The sequence below is a fragment of the Netta rufina genome, assembly GCF_964035555.1.
Source record: "Netta rufina genome assembly, chromosome: Z".
In the NCBI taxonomy this organism is placed as follows: Eukaryota; Metazoa; Chordata; class Aves; order Anseriformes; family Anatidae; genus Netta; species Netta rufina.
In genome coordinates this window covers 4,454,816-4,475,405 of record NC_140126.1, presented here as the reverse complement: position 1 = coordinate 4,475,405, position 20,590 = coordinate 4,454,816, and the positions used below count along the sequence as shown (strand labels likewise).

The 20,590-nt window shown below is 42.4% G+C and overlaps 1 protein-coding gene across 14 annotated transcripts in view; it reads right to left on the bottom strand.

The window, feature by feature from the left end:
- Window positions 1–20,590, bottom strand: part of CELF4 (CUGBP Elav-like family member 4) — a gene marked incomplete at both ends in the record, with an annotated part of 675,766 nt that overhangs the window by 276,394 nt on the left and 378,782 nt on the right. For all 14 annotated transcript variants that reach the window (XM_084304579.1, XM_084304587.1, XM_084304580.1 and 11 more), the window contains one exon: window positions 904–952. In XM_084304579.1, coding sequence (XP_084160705.1) covers window positions 904–952 — 49 coding nt within the window. The remainder of the gene's footprint in view (window positions 1–903; window positions 953–20,590) is intronic.

The window sequence follows — 20,590 nt, the reverse complement described above, 5'->3', positions numbered from 1 at the left end:
ATGATACAGAAGCACTAGTGTTTTTACTGCATATATGGACAAAAGCCTCTCCATTTTTGTCACTAAAAGAAACATGGATAGAGAAGAACCATGTCATTATATATATATATATATATATATGCATGTATATATATATATTATATATATATGTATGTATAGAAATGTGCTGATACAAGAAAACAGAATGATAATCTGTCCTGCATAACTGACCGTCTTACAGCTGAAGTATCACAAAATCAGTTGTGTCAGAAAACCTTTCAGAGAAAACACCTTGTCACTTGTGATCCACTCAGTGGTCACTTAGCAAAGCCTTCCAAATCCACCATGCAGCATGGAAAAGCAAAAGACCAGATCCTGTTTCCAGCTACACCTGTGCAAATCCTGAATAACTCCTTGCTACTGAGAGAAGTCTTCAGCTTCAACAACAGATTTATCCACATAAGCTGATACAGGTGCAGAAAACTCCTCAGAATTTACTTTTACAAAAACAGAGTTGTTTCAGTTCAAGCAGAAACAACATGGTCAGACAAAACATAAAATATCTGCTTTATCCTAATGAAATTAAACACCTCTGCAACTCGGCCAAACATAGGTTTGAAAAACCTATGTTGCCGTCACTGCTGTTAAACTTTGTTAAGTCAGCGCCTGATGCTTCACTTCTTAACAAGGCAGTTATTTGTTTCCCAGGCAATCGCTGGCACCTGCCTGCCTTTTAAAATCAAATAATAATTGAATATGAGGAAAGCGAGACGAAGTAAAGGAGATTTAATAAAGAGAATCTTTGCTGCAGAGGGAATTTCTTTGGCAGTGATTACGTTACTAATTGATCAGCACATTGCCTGAGAGAAGCCAGAGACAACAATTATACTTAGCACTGTGGCTGAAAGCAATGCAGTCAACTACCTCCTCGGCTTTCGCTGTCCGCTGGTTTCACCTGGATCGGTCTGTTCATCTGTAAAAGAAAGCAAAGAGAGACAAATACTTAGCAATAGAATCAAACCTTGTTATACAGAGGCTTGCTTTGTTTTTTAACATGTATCACAGTTAGCATCAGAATAGACTTCGTGAGAAGGGGAAAAAGCAATTAGTAAGCAAAGAAGTGACCACAGAGCACAGACTGCTTGGGCAGCTTCTTGGTCTGAGGTGAACCAGTGTCACCCCATTTACCTAACAGGGGCTCTGCTGAATCACTCCAGGTGAGGGATCTGACTCATTTCACACAGGTCATGAAATTTTAAATGTAACTTTTTAAATTTCTAATAGTTCCTTCTGGAAATGCTGTGTCAGAACAGAAGTACTTTGTTAGAACATACGGTTCAGTGAAACTTTAATTGCAAAGGTTTCTTGAGATTGTCATGGTGAAAAGAAAACGGAAGAGTGAATTTCACCTCGACTATTGGCTCAATAGGATAGTGAGTTGCATGTCTATCAGAGTCATACGAGGGGAATGAGACTTAGATCAGGCTTGTCCACATGTCATGGAAATGGTGGCTGTTGAGTTTTTTTTTTGAGAAGGATGGGTGTAGTATGCAAGTCAAAACCTCTCCCTCTTTTGATTTTTCAGATGTCTTTTTCCTTTCTCACATCAGAACATAAGCACATATAAAAACCTTGCCATTGTGCAGTGAATAGGATTTCTGTTCTCTGACTTATCCCTGTTGCTCTGTCTCTGCAACAAAAGCAGTGGGGACCATCACTGTCCCCACTGCCAGGCAAGGTGCAGAGTGTGGTTGCCTCCTCCTGCCACTTGGGCCCAGCCTGCCTCCTGCTCAGCTGCAGGGGCTCAGCCCGGTGCCTGGGACCCTGGGGTTTCTGCCCAGGCTGGGAGACGTGGCTGCCATTTTCCCCATTGCAGGCCCAGCTGGTAGCAAAGCTGGGCACCTACCCCAGGTACACAAGGACACACACAGATGCACAGGACGCTGACATAGCCAGTCACACAGACTGCCCAGCCAAGGGCTGCCTCCAGCAGCACTTCCACACCAGGCTCCCATACACAAAGACATAGCCAGCCAAGCATTCCCGCCGGACCCTGGGCCCCTTGCCTGCCTTATAGGTTGCCTCCTAGCCAGCTAGTTTGGCTTGAAGCTTGCTGGGGAGTGCACACGCACACCCTGAATGCACCAGGCTGGGGGAGATGCAGATGCTCGGCCCCCAGCAGCTGGCCCCAAGCACAGGGCTCTGCTGTTCTGCACCCTCCCAGTCTGGGCCCCCTAGTTCATGTCTTATCAGCTGCAAACGCTAATCTGCCTCAAAGTGGACTTGTAGTTTGATAGCCTGTCAACTAGTGTGACTGGGAGGTTTGTCTCTTGTCACTGTCTCCCCACTTAGAAGTTCTGGATGCAATAAGCCTGCTGGAATCCTGCCTCCCTTTCTGATTATCCCTTGTTGCCTTGGAAAAGGTCTTTATCCATCCACCCTTAAAGGAAGGGTCTCCTTCTACATACCCTTACACCTGGAGCTGCTCAGTCCCAGGAGAAAAGGGAAGAAGATGTCAATGACCATCTCAACTGGTGGTACCTAACACAACATAGGTGTCTGATGCGCAGAGTGAGAATACTCCCCTCCTGTTAACAGGTGGGCATGTAGATTGGATCACAACCAGATGAGGTTTTCTTCTGAAAACCTCTCCCTGCCCTTCCTCCATGTCACTTAAAGCAATACAAACACTATGGAGATGAACTACTCAAAATATATTTCCTGTGTGACCACCACTGAGTGGATTGAAACTATCCTTAGATTTGTCAGCTACTGAAAGTGCAAGCTGAAACAGACATCACAAGGAATTCAGATGGCAATGGGAATCTTCCCAACAAAGACAGATCAAAAATTGGCTGGTAAGCGTTACAGGATGCCTCCCCCACCTCATAAATAAACAAATAAATAAATAAGAGGCAGATGGGTGTTAAATTGAATATGCATACTTTACAGAGTAAAGTATGAGCAACTTTGCACTCTGCCTGAAGGAGAGTGCAAAGGTGCTCAGAGTTGCCTTCCATGTCTTTCCTGCAAAAGTCATTGACCATAGCCACCCCTGTGCTCTCAGACACTTAGGGCCAAGAGCCACAGGCCTGCTGAAGCTTTGTGCTGGGGTCAGGGTTTGGCTTGCAGATGCAGGGATTATAAATTTTATTCCTGATTCTTGCCAGTCACATACAGGTATAGATTTGAATCACTGTCTTTTCTCTAGAAAACATTGGAAAAATTAATCCTATATCTTTTGGTTTTGCAATGAATGACATGCAAGCTTTTTAGTTGTCATGTCCTGTACCTAGTTAGTACTACTATTTATTATCTAAATATTTTATTACTCATTTTCTAGCATCTCAATGCTTCTCCTCCAGTGTTTCCATTACCTTGGAGAACAGTAGGGGCGATTCTGCCCCTCCCTTATTTGTGGCTAATTGCAGTTGGGCAGCAAGCAAAGCTGTTAGGTTTGTTCTTTTTTTCCTAATTTCCTTTTTTTTTTTTTTTTTTTTTTTTTGAAAGTAGTTCATAATCATTTAGATTTATTCTAATTGCTCTGCACACATATTTAGTAATAAAAAGTTATCAAAGTGGCTGACAAGTAGGTTAAGATGATGGAGAGCATAGCAGATCCTGCTGCATTGTTGTCTCGAGAGGAAAATGTACTTAGCCATAAACTGACTACAGTTAGATTCACTCTCGGAAAAAGAAGGATCAACGGCTCCAGACACTACTGAGCAATTTCTGCTCTCTTGCATGCCTGTACTCTCTAAAAAACTCCAGACATTTTAAGTGCTAAAACCAACAAAGATTCCGGTACTGGATAAACCTTGTATCAGACCCTGCTTCTGCAACTGTAAAGATCTGTCGTTCACACACATGTATCATAAGATACTAGCAGGGCTGGAGGCAGTGTATTTGGCATCAGCAGGACAGACAGCCTGCCATAGCTCTCCTGTAACCACATGTGAGTAGCTAGCTGCTATAGACATTTAAAGATCTGTTAAACATAGGCAAGGAGGGTGATTTATGTCAGATAAGTAAAAATGCCTAAAAAGTGTGATATTAAGCCACTCCTCAGACTGGTGTCTGAGATGAATGTGATGAATAGTTCTCTGCAGTGCCTGTTCCTCTCCACTGATCATGAAGGTAGTCTATGCAGGAAGGGTGGAGTTAGGTGAGATGAGCCACTTCTTAGTCCTCATACACAGGATAATAAAGCAGAAAACACCTTCTCTGTCTCTGTGCTCTGATTTCCTCCATTGTAACTGGTTTGTGTTTACAGCAGGTTGGTGTTGACACCATCCATGTACCAAGATCTGACTCCAGAGCTGTTAACCCCTTACAGCTGAACTTGTGGTCTATGTACAAGTTCCCTATGTGGATACATGGCTAATCCAACTTCAGAGGTGGGAGGAGGTCCCTGCTGCTTACGCCAGAACAGGCAGAACTTGCATGTCAGGTAATCAGGAGAAACAGTCACATGAGCTAAGAATTTATAAGAGGTATGCTAACAGACATAAAAATCACCTCTGAACTCAAGTAAACTTTGGATCCAACCTTTAGAAGAAATGGAAATAGCTCTTCCTACTTGTGAAGAGTTGGATGTGGTCAGTTTGCAAAAGGCAGAGAAGACCATCAGGCCCTTAAGCAAAATGAGAGGAGATAATATTTGGGTAACTTATTTTTTGAGATTGGGGCACGAGGGAGGAGAAGCAGAGAATCTCTGTGAAAAGGAAAAACAGAGGGAGGGAATGGGTATCCAACAGATGAAGAAAAATCTGAGGAAATTAATAAGTAAAGGCTAGTGTAATTTAATGTACACTATGATTTATACACTTGACAATTTCTTTATAAACCAAAGAGAAAGTGCTGCATGCACGGAGCCCATAATACAAATTGATATCATCTTGACATGAAAGACACCAATTATAGGGAGAAACATTGAGAGGAAAATAATTAAGTTTCTGCTCTCCATCTACGGAACTTTTCTTTTTTTTTTTTTCTTTCCCTTTCCTTACACAGACACTTTGGGAGCAAGCAGCTGGCATGGGCAGCAGAAAAAGGCTAAGTGGGGAAATAAAATGGCAGAAAGAGGTACCTTCCCCAGTCTGGGGAAGCACCTGCCTGGAAAGAAGGGATTTCAGAGATTCAAGCTCTCTGCTTATTCTTCAGATGAGAACTGCCATAATTTTAATGCAAATAAATCATTTTTTTTACTCCAAAGCACAGTCCCCTGAATAGTGTTTTGACAAAAAATGGTATGGATATCTTTAATATCTGTCATGCCTTGGTGGACCCTGAAAGTGTGATAGGAGAAAGAAGTAGTCCTACGTCACTCAGTTGGGCTCACAGGAGGAAAATGTTGGGAGTAAATAAGGTTGTGTAATGCCATCTTTGCCCTAAACTAGAAAGGATGCTGACCCCAAATTACTTTTTTCAAATGCCTTCTGAGGGAAGAGCTCACGTCATTACACTGTATATGGGCAGTGCCACTTAGTGAGGATACCTCTTCTCAGTTTTGTGAGAACTCAAACCAAGAACTGGTACAGTTGCTTTTGAGAGAGTCAGCACATACAGCCTTAAAAACACCGTGCCTCAGTGTCTAAAGCTCAGTTTCTCCAGACTTTGTGAAGGATCCATCATGTGCTTTACATTCACCCCGCTACATGAAGCACAACTTAGGCTGGTATCCAAACACCTAGTACCTAATGGGTTTGGCTGTGTATATAGGGGATTTGCATTACATTTTACTAGTATCTCAGGAAATCCAAGGCAGATATTGATGAAACTTCTCTTCCCAACTTCAAATGCCTCCAGTGTCATGAAATGCATGTGCCAATAGCTGCCAATACAGTCAAGAATGATGTCTCTTACTTGAAGCTTTCTCTAGGAACTTGTAGTAGCAATCATAAGAGCCCTAGCTAGGCCAAGAAGAAGAAACCTCAGATCTGAGGAAAACAGAAAGGTGTTAATAACAATCCCAATCAGCAAATCTGATTAATACCATGGGCAGCCACAAGGGACCACAGGAACTACAGATATGGTTGTGAGCTTTTAGTGATTCCTATCATAAAAATTTTTAAAAGAGATTTGGCATCACAAGAAAAAAAATAGGTAGGCTGATCCAGCATTTAACTGACAGATGGACTCGATGAACTCTGGAAGGCTCTCCTCTAGGAATAATTACACTTCTGTTTGTTGCAATGGTCCTCCTTTCCTCTGCCCACAGATGCTCTTTGTGCTCTCCTTTGAAATAGGATCATGGTTCCTCATTCTAGATTATCCCTGCTGAGCTGTCACAGTGAAAGAGGCACAGTGTTTTATCATCAGTTAACCCAGAATGAGTTTATCTCCTCTTTAGCCTCTCTCTTACCCTTTATGGCCTGACTAAAAATGTTAATTCTCTATATCTACTGCGAACGCCTATTTGGAGTGTTTATTAGATTCCCAGCATTATGGTACCAGAATGCTTAACTGTCATAAAACCATTGTAAGCCAGGACAATATGTTTATCCCTATGCATGATGCCAACTCCAGGTTGACCACAGTATGTGGAAGGGCCTCACTCAACATTATTGCCAAGACAGAGGTGTGCTGAGGACCACTGAGGCATAAAGAGGTTTAGGTAAGAGCCAGAAAATGTAATTTGGTTTCTGGTTCCATATGAGAGGTGCCAAGCAGCTGTGGAAAATCAGAGTTTTATTCACATCTGTGCTATGTTTCCAGTGTGGCCTCAGGCAACCTCTGTGACTCTGATTCCCAGTCTGTATTTGGGAACTATGGGCACTGGTTAACATTACAGGTGTGAATCCACCCTACTGCAGGACAGGGTGCTGCAGGTCTTTTCTCCACAAATGCCAGAAGTGATTGGGTTGATGGAGGAGTCAGAATTCCAGATGCATCACATTGCTCATTATCTTTTCATCCTTTGTCCCTTCATCTCTGTTAAAAACCACCTTTACTATTGCATTTGCACACCTTGGACAAAATCACTCTACTCATTACACTTCATTTTGGCTTTTCCCTCCTTTTGCCTAAAACCAACCCATTCAACTAATGCTAAATGTCAACCTCCCACATCAACTTGCCACTTGCCCCATCTACCCCCACCCCAATCCTCTCCACGAGTAGAAGTGCGACATCATTTTTCATGTCCAATTACAGCCACCGTGGTGCCACTGTTAAAAGACAGCGCAGGTACTCCTGTCAAAAAGGGTTTGAGTTACAAGAAGCGATGAATTACAGCAAGCCCTTTTTCAATTCTCTGCAGAAATGAAATGTCAGAGCTTGCTGCTGTATTTTTCTCAGCACCATCAGCTACAGGCCACTGCAGGAATTAGACAGGGGACAGACGTTTTTCTGTATCAGGATTTTTTTTTTCCTAAGGTTGTCATTTTCTCCCCCACCAACCTTTTTCTGCTCCCCTTGGCTTTGATATTAATTTAGAAGGTAGAAGGATCACCTGGGGAAGAAGAGTAGAAAACAGAGAGAGATGATTTCTCATTGTCTCCATCTTTCTTACTCTCACTGCTCTTACTATCCTTTCCTTTCTTGTCTCACTTTTTCATTACTAACTAATGTACATGGGGTTTCTAGACAGGACTAAGGCTCTACCAGGCTTGAGAATGGACAAGCATAGAGTTAAAAACAAGAAGAAGAAGAGAAAACACTAAGGGTGGAGACTTGCCTTGAATACTTTCAAATGAGTACAGAGACAGGAAGAAAAAGTGAGGAGGGGACTGCTGAAGATCATTGAAATGCCACTAATGGTTAGGAAGATGATGTCCAAGGCAGAAGCAAGCACTGTTGGAGATAATCTGCTGGCTGTGCTAAAGGATTAAGTCACTTCAGGAGACAAAATAATAATAATAATAATATATTAAAAAAAAAAAAAACAAACAAAAAACTAAAGGCTGTATAATGTATAAGACCATGGAAGATGACTACATTGATCATTTATGTAATAATAGTCTTTCCTCCCTTACTTACAGGGCTTAAGAAATTTGAATATTCCCTGACAAAAGATCAAGGGGTATGATTAAGGCTTTGCATCAAAAACTGTTAGGAAACGTATTCTGTTGTCCATGTTTACTGAAGTTCCCAAAGAGTCAGGCTGGAATAGTCTTAAAAGTTGGGCTGTTAACCTCTGACAAGGGCTGCTTCCAGCTCTACATCAGTCTTCTGGATGAATTTGGTCATATCATTTTATGTCTCTTTCTCAGCTTTCTCTTCCATAAAATGAAGAGAAAGACACCCTAATGTACCATGAAGGTGGCTGATGAAAAAATGGTTCTAAATGTTGGTGTTAAACAAACAATGTTCTGTAATTTCCATGCCTGAATCACATAGGCAGACAAAATGGCAAATAACAAACTCTTCTTGCCCGACCATGTTCTACACTGCTGGGTATTGTTCAGACATCAGCCCTCTAAATCGATGATCAAACACTGCTGTGACCTGATAGCAGAGGATGGAATGTTGATAGGACCTAGCAGGTCTTAGCAAATGTGTATTGGGCATTACTGCAGCTGTGTATCGAGATCCTAATCCCATCCTCAAACATCTTGCTTCTTCAAGATGCCATGTATTTCTTGATCTCATGATGTTAACTGGACACATGGACAGTTTAATAACTGACCTGAAATTTCCAGAAAATATGACTATTCCTTATTGCTTCAGAGGGAAAGTTCTTTCTGTTCAAAATCGTCCCCCAAAATACCAAAAGGAATTTCCTTTTACCACCTCTGCTGAGCCTCTGGGGGCCTGCCATGTACACAACAGTAATCCTACTTAGATAAACACAGCTACTTGTGTGAGTAAAGGTATTGGCATGAATGTGTTTTAAGAGTGGGTCATAACTTTTAAAGCATTGAGCAAAATCTACTGTGATTGAAGGCCCTAAGGAAATGCAAAGTATATTAGTGTCAAAGTTAGAAAGGCCAAGAAAATCACCTACAATTGAATTGTGTGTGTGTAATTGCAAAGTTCAAGTAAATCACTCTGTACCTGATTCTGAGTGACATAATTGAATTACAGTGATCTAAACTAGATAGCCATGAGAGTGAATCCAATGCAATCTCCTCTCTGAAGAAAAAAAATAAACTCAGGGCCCAGGTCCTCAGCTCAGGGAAATTTCCATAAACATTACAGAATCAGGAAAGCTGTTTCAACATGGGTTAGATACACAGACAACTTTCTGTATTTGTATACTGCAGCTATATAGCATACAGCAAAAACCTACTCCTGTGGGACCAGAGGTAAGTGCTGTGGTTGCATGAATTGCCATGTGATTACACGTTAAGCATACTTTTGTGTGGGCAGCACAAATTGATACAGTGTTGGATTAATGAAAAAGCAGGGAAAGGAAATGCTTTAGAAAGTTTGGTGAAAAAAATCACATTGGCCTGACTTGTGGGAAGCACTCACCAGTAATGAATTGCATCTGAAATGACTCTATCCCAAACCTTATCTGGCTAGCAGACTCTTAATTCCTCCCTACTACCCTCTTCCTTGCCTGACTAGATGCGTGTCATAGACATGCACACAAATAGATGAGAAGATCTGAAATGGGAATGTATGAGATATGAAAAAAATATCTTGAAGGGTCTGACCTTTACAAATCAGTCAATGCTCTGGTGCCTACCCCCGAGAATGATTGCTACTGGCCATCCCCACACTCCGAGTATTTTCTATATATCATATAAAACACATTATGAACCATCCATCTAACTATCGATTCATCTTTCCACTTGTCTCGTGTATATAGATGAACCTAGAGGGGGCTTAAGTTCAGTTCACGTTCATGTGCAGAGCCTATGGCTTCAAATCCAAAACTTCCCCCCTGCAAAACAGTTTAGGCTGGAGTGTGAAGAAACTGCTGATCCTGTTAGTAACAAAATTAAGACTTGCCAATTCCGGAGATTCTTTAGTTCATTCTTGGGGATGCTGAGCGTGTGGTGCTCTACATCACAGTGTCTCTGTATTCAAATGAACTGGGGAAGGCCAGAGGGGTTGATGGATCTCTTTATCAGGGAGTGGAGTGATAGGACAAGGAGTAATGGTTTTAAACTAAAAAGGGGTAAGATTAGATTAGAATATTAGGAAGAAATTATTTACTGTGAAGGTGGTGAGGGACTAGAACAGATTGCTCAGAAAAGCTGTGGATGCTCCATCCCTGGAAAAGTTCAGGGCCAGGCTGGATGGGGCTTTGGGCAACCTGGTCTGGTGGGAGGTGTCCCTGCCCATGGCAGGGGGGTGGAATTAGATGGTCTTTAAGGTCCATTCAAACACAAACCATTCCGTGGTTCTGTGATCTCAGTGTTTTGTGGGGACACCGAGTGCTCAGCAGGCTTGAGGAGAGTTAAGAGGAACAAAACACAGGGTGCTTAAAACAACAGTCTTATTTCCCAAAGCCAGAGAAAGCACTGCTTTTTTTTTTTTTTTTTAAGTATTTATAAATACTCTTTCATATGCAAATTTGCACATGAAAAACACAAGCAGGAGATCCCCTTAGATCTCTGGGCAGTCACACAGTAAAAATGTCACTAGATAGGTCTACTTTCACCAGCTAGCCTGTGTCACCACACACACGGTGTGCCCTAAGGTACTGCTGTCCTGATCATCCAGACAGATACATGTTTATACTCATGGTTCTTGCCAGGTGCTTGTGCAGTTGACCTTTCCTTGGAAAGAAGAGGGCCTCGTAGATGTTGACTTCTAGTCACAGCCCCATGCACAATGACATGTTGGAACTGGGAGACACTTTTAGCTTCGTGTCTGTAGTTTAAGGCTGCTTGCATATGTGAGATATCCCTAGGCATTCAGTGAGTAGTGAGCATACCCAGGCATACAAAGTGTCCAAGGGTTGGCCCAGTGGTGATGCTAAGCTATATATAAGGGCCTGTTTGTCTGAGGATCCTGACAGCAGAGGTATAAGTCTAGAATGGACACTGCTCATTAAATCTAGTTCTCCGCTGCTACCACAAGCAATCACAATATGAAATTCTGTTCATAAACACATCACATTCTGAAATAAAACCAAGTATTTTGCTGTCCTTACCTCCCATCTTCCCTAATACCAACAGGAATAAGCTTTCCCATATTGTCACCTCTCTTCTTCTAATTTCCCACTTGAGTTTATTTCAAGATAATTTACATCCAATTTTAAAATGTGCCCAAACGACCTTTTATCTAAAATGGTTCTTTTCTGTCCCTGGCATTTTCTATTAGCCAACTCTGCATGCATTTAGCAGAGCCACCACATTCTCTTTTAGCCTAGATATTGTGATCCCAGCTCTTTCAGGGCAGAGCAGCAGCATAATCCACATATAAGAAAGTAGCCCATATAGATATAACCAAGATAGCCTTAAACTAGCCAGCATGACTCACAAATAACAGCACATAGGTGGTCATGTAGAACTTAAATGAGAGATATCAATAAGTGCTGAGGGTCCTAGATCTGCTTTGCAATGCGTGCTCAGCTCAGGTGTTTGCAGGTGTGTGGTTATCAGTGCCTGAACCGCCTCGTTTACAGTGTGCTCACAGACCTTTTATGTGAGCTGGCTCACAGATGCTCTCTGTGTGGGTCAGCAATGAGGTTCCCCAGCACTGCCTGCAGCTGGTGCTCATTCAGGCAGAGGCATAGCCTGGAGGGTGCTCAGGAGCTGCCTTGCTGAGGAAGCACAGATAAGGGGAAAGAATGGGGTATTGTCTGCATACAGGGCATGTCACGATTTTCTGTATGTTGGGTGCTCTCCACAGAGGCCAGAGGCCTCTTCGCTGTGGATTTCAGTGGGACAGGCAAGCAAGCCAGAGAGACAGATGTACTACTCAAGGCATTATAGACTTAACCCCTGCCCCCTCACTTAGTGATGAACATCTGTTCTCGTCTTTTCTTTATCCTGAGCCCATGACCTCTGGCTGTTGGCACTTCCCTGCTGTTCTCTTCATTCTCTAAGCTTTATGTCTTCTTCTGAAGCAAGACCCAAATGCTTCCTTTGCCACTAATGGTTGCTTGGCTTGCCTTTGCAGACTTTAGGAAGGGCCAAGCTCCCATTGACTTCAGTGCTTTGAGTTCAAAAGGAGCTTGGCCACCATCCATCCAAGCAGATTAGACCTTCTGTGCTCGTGGCTTTGTATGCCTGGCCACAAAGATAAGAACCACAGCCAGCCCTTTTGCCCATGGAGAAATTCTTTCCACGGCAGTGCCATTTAACAAACAACTGAGTAAGCAGTGTAAATTAACTATCTGCTTTCACCCACTGACAGATTCATAAAATAAAGGCAGTCTCACTGATGTAGATGTGCAGGTAGCCTTTAGACCTGACTTCAAGCACAGTCTCCTTGGGAACTGAAAGAGAGCATCACCGGGTTAATGCTGCAAGCAGGGTTTTCCTTGGTACTGGAATAACTCCAATTTGAGCCAGTATACTGGTCCTGCTTTCAAGAGTGTTTGTGCTCTTCCTTATACTCAAATTTCCCTTTCCCCAAGATTTAAATTCTTCCATGGGTTAAGCTTGCCACAGGATAGCAGATAGCAGTCCATGACCTCAGTCCCACATCCCAGGCGGACCAGACCTAAACCTGTCCCAAGTAGGATGCTGTGAAACATTTCTGAACATGGGGGCTTCCTTCTCCTGGCATGTCCCTATTGTGATACCGGTGGCATGGCTGCACTCTTGGTTCTATCAATGAACAAATGTAGTCTAATTATTTTAAGATAACCTGAAATAAGTCCTGTTCAAGCAAAAGCAAAACAAAACAAAACAAATACACAAAACCAATCAATTGACCAAAAAAACCCACCACAACCTCCCCCCCCAAAAAAACCCCAACCAACCAAACAAAAAAAACAGCAGCCACACCACCTTCTCCTCTGGTTTGTCTGAACTGATTTGAAATCACACCTTGAATCAGATGTGTGAAAACCTTGCCTAAAGATAAAACTCTTAGCTGCATGCTGGATCAGGGCTGCAGTTCCTGAAGGAAAATAACAAATAATAAAAAATAAAATAAATAATAATAATAAAAACAAACAAACAAAAAAAAAACCCAACAACATCAAAAACAAGAAAAGACTTAAGAAAAGAATAAGATTATCTTAATCTTGACACTGCCCCTTTAACGAAAATCTTCTGTGGAAGGGTTTAGAGCATTAACTTATGCTTCAGTCCTCTTTCACAGCTATGAAATGCATATTGGAAGGGGATTTTAAACCCATTCAAACACCCAAGTCAGCCCTCTGTTTGTTCCTAATAGTGAATGAATGAGTGAATAGACACAAACAGAAACCTTGCAAATACCAGTATGGCTTTCAAAAAGAAGAGAAAACAAAAATCCTTAGCTCCGCAAACATTTCCCAAATTGGGAAAAGCATTGAAAGATTAACGTTTAAAAAAAAAAAAAAAAAAAAAAAAGACAAAAATAACAACCCTAACACAAAACTACGACCTTTCCAGATTCCCAGTCCTCAGAGCCGATGTGATCCCCTGTGCTCATCTCAGCCCATCCGGAATCAGACCCTCCCACTTGAGAGGAGCTTTCCCTCACCCCCATTGATGTATAACTGGTATCATCTGGTCCCATGTTTTGACAATTATCCATAACATAATTATGAGACTGATGAGTATCGCTGATTAATTATGCTATCCTTCAAAGTTGATCTGGGTACTTACAATAAACAAACACCCTGGTTGGGCAACAAAGGTGATTTTCTGTGCCTGTTCCAGCCAGCAAAGGCTAGCAATCTCATTCCACCATGCAGGGATGTGGTTGGAGACTCCCAGGGATTTGTTTCTGATCTGTCATTCATGTGGTGCTGCTTCTCTTCTGGTTTCTGACCGCACCCTGCTTTCCCCCTCCCGAATGATAAATATTTCCTCTCCGCTGAGAGCTATCTAACAAGAGTGATGTCTGATACTAATGCATTGCTGATGCTTTCCTCCTCTGTCTAATTATGCCCAAACATTGCCTTTCTTTCTTTTTCTCTCTGAACAACCACATTTTTTTTTTGCATCAACATGTACCAAAGCATTAAACAAGACATTCCATTAATTTCTTCATCATCATAACTTAAGTCTGGGACATACCCTTTAAATATTCATTCAGCTATGAAAACTGGGCATTAAAATTTTAATAATGTCAAGCTCATTTGAACTGAGCTCCTGGGGGACTATTACGATACAATTAGAATAAATATGATGATTGATTTGGTGTAAAGGTTCACCTGTCCACATCTGTTAGTGGCCGGAATCAGCAAGCCACCTCTGGCATCACAGCCGATAGCTTCAAGTTATTTACTCCCTCCTTCCTTGCCCCTATCAACTTTCCACTTGCTTGCCAGCTCAACCCCCCAACTTTCTGTGTGTTCAGCTTGGGTAAGGTTGGAAGAGGAAAACCAGAGAGGCCCCACTGAGAAGAGACAATGCTTTCTTCCCTCCCCTCCCTCTTTGTGCTGTGGCATTTGATTAAAGACGGAGCGTTGATGAGAGCCCCTAGAAGTTCAGCCATAAACTTTCTGGCAGTATTAGCCATTAACCTTTTTACAGTATGTGTCTGAACTCCCAGGGTCTGATTCTTCTGTGGGGGTCAGGAACAAGCCTACGCAATGCTGACATGTCTGAACCAACACAGAGTAGAGCAAGGCTTGCTGCTTTCTAGCAGTGTCCTTCCAAAATCACAGGGGCGAAACAGTCTCATGTTGTGAAACTGAGAGGATAAAAACACAGCGAGGGAAACGGAGCAAGAAATCATGCTACTTAAGGAACGTTCTGTTTCAAACACAGGATGTTCTCAAATATACAGACAGATAATTAAAAGAGTTTGGTCCACTGGGTGCTGAGCATATTTGAAAATTTGGGCCAGATTGCACTTTCTCTCCCCTGCAGTGTCAATTAGGTGCTACATGGTATAAACACAAAATGAGAGAAATCAGAACCACAGCGACAGAGAATAAACAGTTTTCTTTGTTTTTGTTCTTAATATCATGTACTTTAAATAAACTACTCATTGATCATTTGAATTATGATATAATGCAAACCTCTCTGTATTTAAAAGTAACCCCAGTTTAACACCACATACAAGCACTGCCAGTGTTTTTAGCTTTATGCTTTACCATCATTCTCTTGACATATGGTGCTTTCCTTAAATCCCCAGCTTCTGGACCCTCACAACTTTTTAACACGATTTTTTCTTTTCCAGAAGAAAAGAAAATTCTTAATGCTTGAAACAGAGCTCAACAACAAAAATAAATAAAGAAATAAAGAATACATGGAAATAAAATTTCTTATTTGTATTATCATATCATACATGATTGCTCGAGATAATTTATGATTGATGCATCTTTACAGAAGGCAATGTTAATTACTAGAAACATTATTTGCTTTTTACTGCTTCAGGCTGTTTCTTTCCTATTTGTGCTTTGCTTAAAGAGGATACTGATCCTAAATCTGTCACTTTCTTTTTCAAATTCAAATCAAGTCCAGCTCCCGTTCCCATGCACTTTCTCTACCTCCTGCATTATTTACTTTTCCAAACAAAGTAAAAATAAGTAAAACTGTCCCCAAACAATTTTATATTTGGAAACTAAAACAAACATGCAAATCCTTTGATTAAACTCTATAGGACAAAAATGCACATATGTGTATCTTTAGAAAAATCCCTGCATTTAGGATGTGCCCTTACTACCAGCAGCTCATAGCTGTTTTTCTGTGATGAACCTGGTACTTTATTTAGTGTACACTTAGCCACAAAACAAAAGCCTTCATAACATTTCTATCATTTGAGATCAACAGATCTGGTTTTAGTGTTTAATACCTCTCTCCAAGATGCTCTGTTGTTTGCTTTGTTATCAAGATACTTCTAACCATAATTCTCAAGTAATTTATACAATGACTTTTCCCATGTGAACCCCTTTACTCTTGTAATCTCTGCTTGAAAGATCAGAGTTTTCCAGTGCAGGCCTCATTAGATGAGCTCCTGTGACCACCCTTGGTATTTGCTATCAGATCACATAACCGAGGTGACCCAGGAGAACTGGTCACAGTTTCTAACCTGACAGTGAAAAGGAAAATTTCCTGGCTTAAGACTGTCCTGGGCAATGAGTGCCAGACATTGGTACTGACTTTTTAAGCCATGCTCATTTGATTCCTCGAAGCATCCAGAAGCACAAGATGTCAACCCTTGCCAGTACTACAGGCCGTTACCAAAGATGTTTCAGTGAAATGGGTGCAACCTCATCCTCTACAATTTCTATGTCCCTTTGGGGTCCTCCTCCCTGTCCCAAAGAAAAGATGATTTAAAATAAACTCAGCCATTGCACACTACAATATGGAGACCAGAAAGGGAGTAAATGGTCATTTGATGTTGGTTTTCTCAGAGGAAAGGGAGCGATTTGGAAAGTCTGAACCCTATTTGCTGTGAACGCAGAGTGTGAAAAGATACAGCTGAGAACTCTTTTTTAAAGTGTGTTACCTATCACCATCTTCCCCACTAAGTTTCCTCCATGGAAAAAGGGGTTAGGCAGTAATCTTTACCTTCAGGGCCCATTGTGAGGATTAATTAGATATTATTCCTACAAAATTGTGAAGTTCTAAAATGCTATATAAGCTCTCAGTGTTATTATAACGTGCCATACTCTGCATAACGTATACCTTTGCAATATTACCCCTTGGTTGTTCAAGACTACAGAACTGCTGCTTCTAATTGAGTTAATGGCTTCATAGGTTGGTAATTTAATAAAACAGACTGCTTAAACCAGCAAGGTTTTGATTAAATGGGGTGTGTGCAAAGGGGAATTTATATTTGTTAGAGGCTCCATAAATCCAAGGTATCAAGGCACAGATAATGCCAGTATAATAGTCAATTACAGAGCGGGGAAGGAAGGGCAGACCTGGAAGCCATCTTGGACAGCAGTGTCATGTACTGCTGCAGTCAGGTATTTGGGGCTGCTCTTACGAGTGAGAGACAGGGTGGAAATGCAGATCAGACACTGCACTTCTCCCACCTCTCCCAGTGATTTTCCAGAGGCAGGGAAGCTCTTCATGACTTAAGAGAGAAACTGTATTGCTTTTTTCTAGCTGGCCCCTTACCCTCCTGGTTTAACCATAACACCACACTGAAAATAGGAAATACGGGGGAAAAGTCCTACTTACTTACTTAATGAAAGGACTCTGCTTGCACTGAAATCCCAGACATCTCATGAAATTGCCTTCCTGAAATAAGCACCCGGCCTTGCCCATGTAGAGAAATGGGCTGCTTAGCGTCCTCCAGAGGGAGCTCTTGGCTGCCTAAATTTAGACATCTAAATTATGCAGACCCAATTTCCTAGATGTAGAAATTAAGGGTTTACTCTGGGAAGCCTGCTTCATTAGGTACTTAAAATGAAGTTAGTTACTTCAGTGCGCAGGCTGGATTGCACCTTTAACTCCACTGATGGCTCAGCCACAGTGATTTTGGACTTTGGGAGCAGCTCGGGGGACTTCCGCTGTCTGCTGGAGCTGGTAGGAAACCTACCCGTGAGCTTTGGGGAACAAGGGAACAAATCCCTCCATCTTGGCACTTTTCTGTGCTGTAAATGCCAATTCATAGCTGCTTCTGTGCTGGCACTGCTGAGAGTTAAAAGTTTTGTTCTTGTAACATTTCTCAAGAGCTGTAGCTTAGGCAAATATGAAATCAAAGTGATCCTTTCTTTTGTGCCCTATGTCCCCAAAGAACAAAGTGAGTAAGCCAGGCACAGCTACCCTGACTATTTTGTTTATAGAGAACAGCACCCACAAAGCTAATGAGAGGTTTTTACGGCTGTTTGCTGAGCACTGATCAGCAAATCAGGAACAGGTCCAAGCTGCAAAGTTTGTCTGTTAAAAGGCTGAAATTTTCCATTATAAGGGCGAGCCACAAAATTCAGGTCCTGACTCAAACACAGCTGGCTTGGGAGGGTGTACGGCAGTTGTGGTGCTGGCTGGACTCAAACTCGTTGAGAGATCTGGCTCAATTAAAGTTACTCACTGACATCTGTATCTGACCCAGCCAAGCCGCCCAGCCCAGCCACCTGCACTTCTACAGGGCTCCATTCAGATGTGGCAAGCTGGTGAGGTCTCACATGGACATGGGGATGCCTGGCCTTGCAAATCCAGCTCAGGGTTGGGGGTCTCAGGCTGAGCCCTGGGCAGGCTCTCTGGTAGGGCAAGGAGCACTTTGTGTCTACAGAGGAGCCAATGTTAGCATTTGCACTTTGTGGGGGAAGAGCTGGCTCAGCAGAACCAACAAATACTTGGAGAATGGGAAGCCTGACATCAGAACTGGATGTTTTTCCTTCTCCCTAAACGTTGTACTTGGGCAGGTTATTGGTCCTGATACTTGTTAGTCTCTAGCCAGCCTTATGAGAGGGATCAGGCTGTCTTCCTCAGTCTTAAAAGCTGTGAACTTTGATGAAGTTCAGCTTTTAGTAAAGGCTTGGGACAATTAGTTTGCTGCTCCAGGTATGGAGCTCATTCCCCACAAGAATCTTCCTGGGGCTTCATCAGAAATGTGGCTTCGATTCCCATAACTTCACGCTGGGGCAGAATGCCCCTCTTCCCCCTGTGACAAGCTCAACTGAGGCAGTGCTGGACAAAGGGAATTCAAGATTCAGCTCCTTCACGTGAGATGGTGTGTGTGTGCGTGTGTGTGTGTGTGTTTTAACTAAATCATTTATGGTCAATAATGCCAGGTTATTATAGGTCAATAACTTTCAATTATTCACTAGCCTTGCTGTGCTCCCACTGTCAGGCAGCACACCGGCATGTCGGCTCTCAAGAAGCAAAAAGCTCATGATGGGAGCTTTGGAAAAGCAAGCACGAACACAGCTGGAGCAGAGGAAAAGAAAACAGAGGAGGGGGAGACTTTGAAAAGTCCTGATTGCTCGCAAGAGTATCTTGGGGAATGTGTGTGTGACATACCCTTCCTCATGCATGCATGCACACTCAGCCCCTAAATTCATCATTTCTGGGCTCCCAGCTAGAAAGATGTGAGGCAGCCTAGCTCCCAGCGCTGTGTGGCCATGAACTGGTCCTGAGCTAACACTGCCTCTCATTAAGGCCTACAAGCTTGGGTTTAATGCCACGGTAGCCTGGGGGTTGTGTAAGCTTTGTGCATGGACAGCTAATGGTCACGGTTGCCTGCTCTGTACTGGGTGCCCAAGAGGGGAAGAGTATGAGTTTTGTTCAAGTCAGTGTGCAGATATTACTAAAGAAAGAAAAATTTAGACATCAAAACTTGCAGAGCAATGTGAAAATGAGCGTGCTGCTCCTAACGAAATATTTCAGGACAGCAAGATAGGGCACTGGAGCTGTGGGATGGACCCTTCTCTTGTGAAGGGTGGGCACTGGAAAATGAGTTTCTGTCTGGGAAGAGGAAGCAAAGCATCAGTCAAAGATTGAGAGAGAACACAAAGAATAATAATTCTGTGGTTTTGTAGAAAACTGGGTAACTAAGATATTCACCTAGAAGCCTTTTTGACTCTTTGCTGAGCAGTGCATCAACCCTACTTCCATCTGTCTCCTCTATGAAACAGCCCGGAGCTGGCAACACTTGTGCATGGTGAGGGACTCCAGGTGGGGGGACAAGTGCCACCTTTCCTGATGTCCGAGGCAGTAGCCACTGCTGGAGGTGACATCCCTGGCAGCCTCGGCTTTGTTGCCTCCCATGTTTGCACAGCTGCCGTGGGCGATGAGGGGTTAACAGGAGCTCTGAAGAGCCGGTCCGTTTTGAATGTGAATAATGGGAATACTCTCCTTCAATCGTGTATTCAGCACAGGGATGTACAGAGGTATAAAGTTAATCACTAGCTGGGCCACCCCTATTTCCAGAAAAAGAACTTTAATACCTCCTTTATCCAATGAAGTACCATTGTTATACCTGCATATTATGAAGGGTTTATTAAACCGGTGATAATCTATTCAAGATAAAGTGATCTGTATGGCCAACTGAGCACAGATCAGACAGAATGATGGGAGGTTATTGTTAAAATATGCAAATTCACATCCTATTGAAATGCAAACCCTCCAGATAAGATTTTTTAATAAATCTGGTCTTTTTTCACTGCATGAAGGTAACCTAATGTTTATTGACTTCAAGACCATATAATGGAACGTAATATCTATTAGTCAGATCCTTGCCTGTCTTTCGATTACTGGAGGTACATGTTCTGGCTCCCAAAGAATTTTTGTTTTATGGTTTGGTACAAAAGAAAAGAGATTAAAAACCCTGAAATTAATTAACTTCCCTCTACTCAACACCCCCCTTCCTCTTCAACTGCTGTCACTAGTTACCCAAGTAAAAGGAAGCAGCACCCATCAGCTGAGAAACTGTCCACTGCTTTCAGCATTAGGAAAAACAACCAAAAGGAGAAATGTGGCTAATGCAGAACATCCTTATCTGGCAAAAGATAAAAAATAAGACTTTCGGACGTCCTCCCTGGGTTTACTATTGCTCTGTCAGAGAAAGTTGTGTAAAGTTTTATTTTACTCTCCTTTAAAACAGTGCTGTGAAGTAGCCTGACCTGACTTCTGGATGTGCAGGTTTCTGGGTGTAAGAGCAGTTTAATGCATGTATTCGGTATGTTTTTTATGATTTGTGGGGGAAG